Source organism: Limulus polyphemus, unplaced genomic scaffold, assembly GCF_000517525.1.
Source record: "Limulus polyphemus unplaced genomic scaffold, Limulus_polyphemus-2.1.2 Scaffold6040, whole genome shotgun sequence".
Taxonomy (NCBI): Eukaryota; Metazoa; Arthropoda; class Merostomata; order Xiphosura; family Limulidae; genus Limulus; species Limulus polyphemus.
Genome location: NW_013671650.1, coordinates 6,193 through 13,201, shown reverse-complemented (window position 1 = coordinate 13,201; position 7,009 = coordinate 6,193). Strand labels below are relative to the sequence as shown.

The 7,009-nt window shown below is 33.5% G+C and overlaps 1 protein-coding gene across 1 annotated transcript; it reads left to right on the top strand.

The window, feature by feature from the left end:
* Window positions 1-3,088: 3,088 nt before the first annotated feature.
* LOC106473281 (neprilysin-like) lies at window positions 3,089-3,806 on the top strand (the record flags this gene model as incomplete). Its single annotated transcript, XM_013933965.1, has 1 exon — window positions 3,089-3,806. A coding segment is annotated over exon 1 (717 nt), but the record flags the coding sequence as incomplete, so codon positions are not given.
* Between the last annotated feature and the right edge of the window lie 3,203 nt (window positions 3,807-7,009).

Below are 7,009 nucleotides of genomic sequence, written 5' to 3'. Positions count from 1 at the left end.
GCACTAAGATGCTATTTGCACTTGTGCTAATGTTTGATGGCACTTCTGTTGCCCACATTCAAGGCAAGACATTAAACACTGATGTTAACGTGTATAGTTATCCTGTCACACAGGAATGTGTCCATAAATTACTGACAAACATCTTGGGAACTTGCTTCACCAGTAACACAGGCCTGCAAACTTGGTTTTAATAATGGGTTTTCCATAATTTAGTTATGCAGATTTCGAAAATATTATTCATTTTTGTCTGTCACGTAAGGATTTTTTACAAATCGGGAAGAAAAAAAAACTCTTACTTAGATCAAATTATTATTTTGTTTACCACAATGAGCATATTTTATTATGTTTGTTAACAAAAATACAAACAAACTGAAGAAAATGGACAAACATTGATGTCAAACAAATATGCATCCTCATTCATCCTGATTTTTTTGTGAAATTACAGAGTCAGAACAACTCATGTTAGTAGATGTAATGTCTAGACCACCAGCAACTTGAACACCTGAATGATCACTATACAGTTGAAACTTTGTGATCCTTGCTTTCCAACCTATTGAGTAATCATTATGAGTATTACTCATCTGGTCTAGCTAAGCAGTAAGAGCTATATGGAGAATTCTGCATGACCTTTACTTGATCATTCCTGGTACACATGAAAAGTACACATGCAGTGCAGGTTTTATGTTTCTTCTGAAAGTATATATGCTGTAGTAACATCATTAATGTTAATCTTGACTTATGAAAATGTTATCTGAAAAATATTAGTTTAGCTGAATTCTGCCGGTGTATTTCATTATTCCTGAAAAGAAAAGTATGTTGACTTTGATGTAGCCTAAATGGCAGCATGTTGCTGTTGAGATTTAGTCTGCTTGACATAGTCTGAGTAGGTTTATAAAGTAATTTATGTGGGAGCCAGAGGCAGTTTGTTTAAAGCTATTAGTGTAGGTGAGAATGTGCAATGAAGATGTATGTGTATGGCAATACATGTTCATGAGTGTTGTATAGCATGGATGAGTCAGTTACACAAAGAGCATAACATAAAGATATATGGATAGAAAAAAAAAGGGAATTTATCTAAATGTGTAGGTGTTGTGGTATGAGATTACCTGTGATTACTGACCTGTGAGGTATTATTTGAAGATACAGTGCACCTATTATTTTCATTAATGCTAGGAAGAAAATATTTAATTATTGATATTTATATACTCGGCAGATAATTTCATTTTGATGTTGAAGGGTGTGTATTATGTATTGTATTTTTGTATTTGGAGATAAAGGGCTGTTGTTAGTTTTTGTATTGAAGGATGTCTAAGTAATTACTATGAGTAACACAGTTTAAAGTATTTATTTATTTTACAGTATGGTTTGTAATTTTCATTTTATATTAAGCTGTTTGAAATTTATTCATTTGAAATGTGAATTTTTTGTTAAAGGGTGTTTATGTATTGTAATTCATGGTTAAGGGGTTGTGAAGTCTGTGTTACATGTAAGTGTTTACAGGGACAAAAAAAATGTTAATGCACTATTTTGACCAAGGCACAAGTTAAAATTTTTCTGACTTTATAGTTGAAATTAATTGTCAGCTTGAGGACAAACTTGAAGTAGAGAAGAGAGAAAAATGTGGTATATAAATATTCCATTGGTTTCTACCTTCTTTCTTTAATATTTTATTAGTCTAACTTTATCAGTTGTTTGTGAGCGTGTGCAGTTTTCACATAACACATGGTCAAGAAAGTTGTTAAGCTAATGTTTTTCTAGCTGCCTTTGTTCCTTGTCATTCTACTGAAGTCACATCTGTTCTTTCCTTTGAGAGGTTGTATCTTGAGGCTGTGTCCTCCCATATACATGAATGAGAATGACTGGTCACATGGGTAGAGCTAGTCACTCTGGGTAGATCCAATGTTACATGAAATGTAAGGAATGTTGAGTTTAAATAGTGTGGTAGATTGTTTTGACTTGATCAGTTTGACAGGAAATTACCTGATCCAATAGTAGTGACTATCTCCTGGATATAAAATTAAGCACAGATACTGTGTTTGTGTAAAGTCTGTTTTAATAAAAGTTGTTCAGTTTTAAATTACTTTGTGTTCAGTTTTGTAATTTCATTCTCACAAACTCAGTTACCCACATAATCATTACCAATTTGTAATAAATATCTTATTGGACTTCCTGTTGTTAAGCAGACCTATCCCATTACTCTAAGGCTAACCTGAATATACCACACTGTTGCTGCATATGTTAAGTACAACAAATGTGACAAAGAAACTAAATTATCTGGTATTGTGGCCACAAATAGAACCAGACAAGTGTACTAGCACTGACTGTATGACAGAGTAAGGAATATATTGTCGTTCACATCCTGTTTGTGCAGCATATTTAAATACAAGTAATCTCTACTAAAGTTTTCATTAAAGATATATCTGTTTTCTAAGTTGTAGAAGGTTCGAAGCCAGATTATATAGATATCACATGTTTAGCATGGATGTTAATACATTTGGCTGATACAATATTCAGTTATCAAAAGTATTTATTGGTACCATGTACAAACAAAGTTTAATGTATTTCATCACTGTATTTACAGAATTTTAAATAACTATTTTATAAATGAGTAAAATGATAATTTTCTCAAGTGTTATTTAGCATTTTTAAACCTTGTATAGTTTTGAAGTGTTTGAATGAACTAAGAGATGCAATATAATGTTTTTAAATATAATTAAGCTTATGAAGACAATTGTGTGTATGTTTGTATTTATGTGTAGAGCTAAGTGTGTTGAACCTCATGAGGTATTGCTGATATTGTGGCTGAAAATATTATTCTCAGCAGAGGTACCCAATCTTTATAGTTTATTGATGTGGTGATTATCAGTTTTAAATGGTTAGTTTGTTATACGTATATAGTATTCTCTTTAAAAATGTATATATGTTACATTTAAATAGTTTGAGTTTCAATCTCTACAGTTACCTATAGATAAAAGTGCCTTTTTATCATAACTTCTTAATAATCAGTTGTTCTTATAAAATCTGTAAAAAACATGTAGCTTGTTGATTTCTTTAATTATTTTAATGACTGAACATATTCTTTAGGTACAATGGCTGATACAATTGATGAAGAAAAGGCAGAATTCAAAGAGAGTGATAACTGCATTGGAAATGGGAATGTAGATCAGAAGAAGGAAAGTAGATCTTGGAAGGAATCATTTCTTAATATTCCCACCACATCTATAATAATCTTCCTCTTATGTGTGATTTTATTTATCATGTTTATATCAATGTTGATATTTGCAGTGAAACTGGGTTCTTTTAAAAAACGTGAAGAATACTTCTGTGAAAACCAAGGCTGCTTGAAGGTTGCAGCTGCCACTCTGACAGGGATGAATGCATCTTATGATCCTTGTACTAACTTCTGGGATTATTCTTGTAATGGTTGGATGAAATCCCACAAGTTTACAGATGGCAAAGGATCCAGAAATGTAAAGGATGTAATGAGAGATCAAATTTTCCACCAGCTAAGACACTTGATTGATTTGGTGCCACATAATGCCGAAGAGCGATCATCAGAATGGAAGGTGAAGAAGTTCTATGAATCATGCATGAACACTGAAGACATAGAATTTACTTCCTACAGAAACATGCAAAATAAAATATATGAGCTTGGTGGATGGAATATAATCCCAGGAACATGGTCACAAGAAAGGTGGGATAAAGACAAAATGATTTTGGAACTCCATCAAAAGTACAAAGTTAATGTGTTTTTCAAAATAGATGTGGGGCTAGATGACAGAAACATTTCAGCCACCATCATTAAGGTATGTATTCTCAAGTATAACTAAGAATAAAAAAAATTGTATTCTTTTATTTAGTTGTTTTTAAAGGTCAACATGGAAACTATAAATACAGTTCTGTGTATACTGTGAATACAGAATGAAATGTTTTTTTTGTTTAGCATAATTGTTTTAAGGAATAATTTTAACTCCAGAGAAACATGTAATTGTTCTTTCTTATCAATAAATTTGTAAATTTGTCTGGCAACATCACACATCAGCCATCCTGATGTCCTTTGTATTGAATGAAAGGCCTCGTCAACACTGGATATAACAAATAAGAATGTGGTTGACTTATTGTTATACATTACTTTTACTCTAAAGTTATTTTACTTATTTAAAAGACACCTTTATCATGATTAAAACTAGCTTTTATTTTTACACTAGTATCAGAGTTTGTACACATTTTTTCAATTTATTTTTACTATCTGTATCTTCAACTTTAGTTATGTAGTATTGTTATTATTGTTACGTCTCTGTATGTTTGTTTGTTAATTCTTCTAAGATACAACTCCTTTCTTTATATTAAGTACATTACAAAGTTGTATTGAGGAAGAATAAACAAGTTTTTTTCACAGTTACACACACTATAGTTCACAACAATTCACTCACTTTCTATCGCGCTTAGACTTAATTGTCCGTCCCCGCAAATTATAGTTCCGATCTCTGTGTCTGCTATCTTCAATTCCCGCCGATCGTAATCGCTGTCTTTCTTGCTCTCTGCCAGCTTCGTCTCCGCTACGTCTCTGCCTCCGTCTCTGTCTCCACTACTGCTTCGACTTCGTCTGTCTCTCTCACTGTCTAGCGCACTTATATACGATAATACTGCCTGTTCTAGAAACTTCTAAGACTCTCAACACGTGCTACCAGTGTCACTTGACTTCCGCTGTCGTCACGTGACCCCCGCTGTCGTAACGCACTAGCGAATCTTCTAGAATACTCGTCACGTGACCCCACTGTCGTAACAATATCTATATAATTTAGTGTATCAGTCTACATAAATATCCTATATAATTTAGTGTGTCAGTCTACATAAATATCCTATAGAATTTAGTGTGTCAGCTATTATTTAGGTATTTGCTCTATTTATGTTTTATTTTCAACAAACACGCGATTTTTTTACTTCCTCAGAGCTTTAAGTCATGCGCCATAGTGAGACTGGAAAAAGGATGGTTAACATTTTCAGACACATTGTTTTCATACCTGAAATATATAAAAAAATCATAATTTCTTTAATTAGATATATGGATTATGTTTAGTGACTTTTTTTCTCAAATAAACCAGTTTTTAAATGTCACCATGACATTCAATAATTTGTAAATTCCAAAACTATCTAATGTAAATCCTGGTACTTTACAACAGTTATGTGCATATATGCACGAATTATGATTCCAATCTCATAAACTATTCGAACACTTTCTTAAAGGTCCCACATTCAGATACGTAGAACACTTCATTCATTAGAATATGTAAAAAAGGTACATTATACTAGAACATTACGATTACCTAACTAAGAGCTCTAAACGTATTAGTGTTTTTGTTTTGTTTTTTAATCATGTGATGTCCATAGTTATTGTTTGAACCCTATACGGTTAGTCTCTGAGACAAGAGGAATGCTTGTGAGTGTATGTCTAGCAAAAGTGTCGTTATCAAAGATTATTGTCGTGACCAACCATTTGTAGACATATATCATCAATGTCTGTTAATAATATTTATGGTAAAATAGCTACCACTAGAAAAAAAATGTGGATGTAAACCACTAGAGAAAATTGAATGCTAAAGACAATTGAACAGGTTTGTAAATACAATAAACGTCAGATAAATTGTTTTCCAACTGACCAATATCTTCAACAAGTTAAGGATTCACGAAAAGAGGAAATTACAAAAGTTGTGAAATGGTAGCTGATAACTAGTCCAGATAACCATTACTGGAGACTCGGACAAGAAATCACCATTTTTGTGACACTTTTAATGTAAAATGTGGCCAATGAATGACTGAAAGTGTTTGATTCGGTCTGATGAGTAGTGACATTTTGCTCTTTTCAGTACTATCGCTAAAGACAAAACAGTATCAAAACCATATAAGGCACTTGACCCTGTTTATATGGTTCCAATCTGACAATGTAATACAGCTGGAGATGATGTGATGGCATAGGAATTGTTCTCGCGGCAAAATCTGGATATTCTAATTTATTTAAAAGAGATAATAAGATTCCACGTGTATCTGAACGTTGTTGCTGATCACGCTCATTTAACGATACACCCTGATGAACAAGACGATAATACAACAAACTATCTCATTATTGTCCAAAATTGGTTCAAAGATCATGACAGTGATTTAATTGATTCTTTTTTTTTTGGCTCACGTAATCACCATAATTATGATGATTACTCTATACAATAGAGTATCTTTAGGATGAACTTAAGCATCGCATTCACCAACATAATCCTCTTCTGATGACATCTGTGACTGAATTCCAGATCGCGATGATTCTTGACGATTGGCTTACATCAAACGGATAGTGTCTGTGGCCAAAGCACCCGAACGCGTTGGTAATATTCCATCTAAAAAACAAAGATCCAGACGCCGATTTCAAACTAGCCAGCAACTAAGAAGAATCAGTTAAGGGTTGGAGTTAAGTGTTTGAAACCACAACTCTCAACTCCTACTACCTTTCGTTGTCTGCAGCCATTTGTGGGAAGGCAGTAACCCTTAATATTTAAACATAACCTTAAAGTAGAATTAAACAACCCTAAATTCTATAATGTAAAACTCCCAACCTCCACCCCTATTTTTAATATTATGAGATGTACAAAAAGGCAAAAAATATTCTTATAGTAGAAAAATACTACCCTATATTTCTATAAGACTCTCAACCTCCACCCTTTTATTTAATAATTACAAAGGGACGTTAAACAGAAATAATAACCCCTACCTTAATAGTTCTTAAGCCTCCATCCTCCTCCCTTTGTTCAAGTATAAATCGCGCGAGTTGAGAGAAACCCAGCTACCTGAAGTTGGGCTTTCCATCCCGGTACACTGAACAAATACCTAAATGTTGTGCCCGGCATGGCCAGGTGGATAAGGCGCTCGACTCACCATCTGAGGGTCGCGGGTTCGAATCCGCATCCTACCAAACATGCTCGTCCTTTCAGCCGTGGGAGCGTTATAATGGGACGGTCAATCC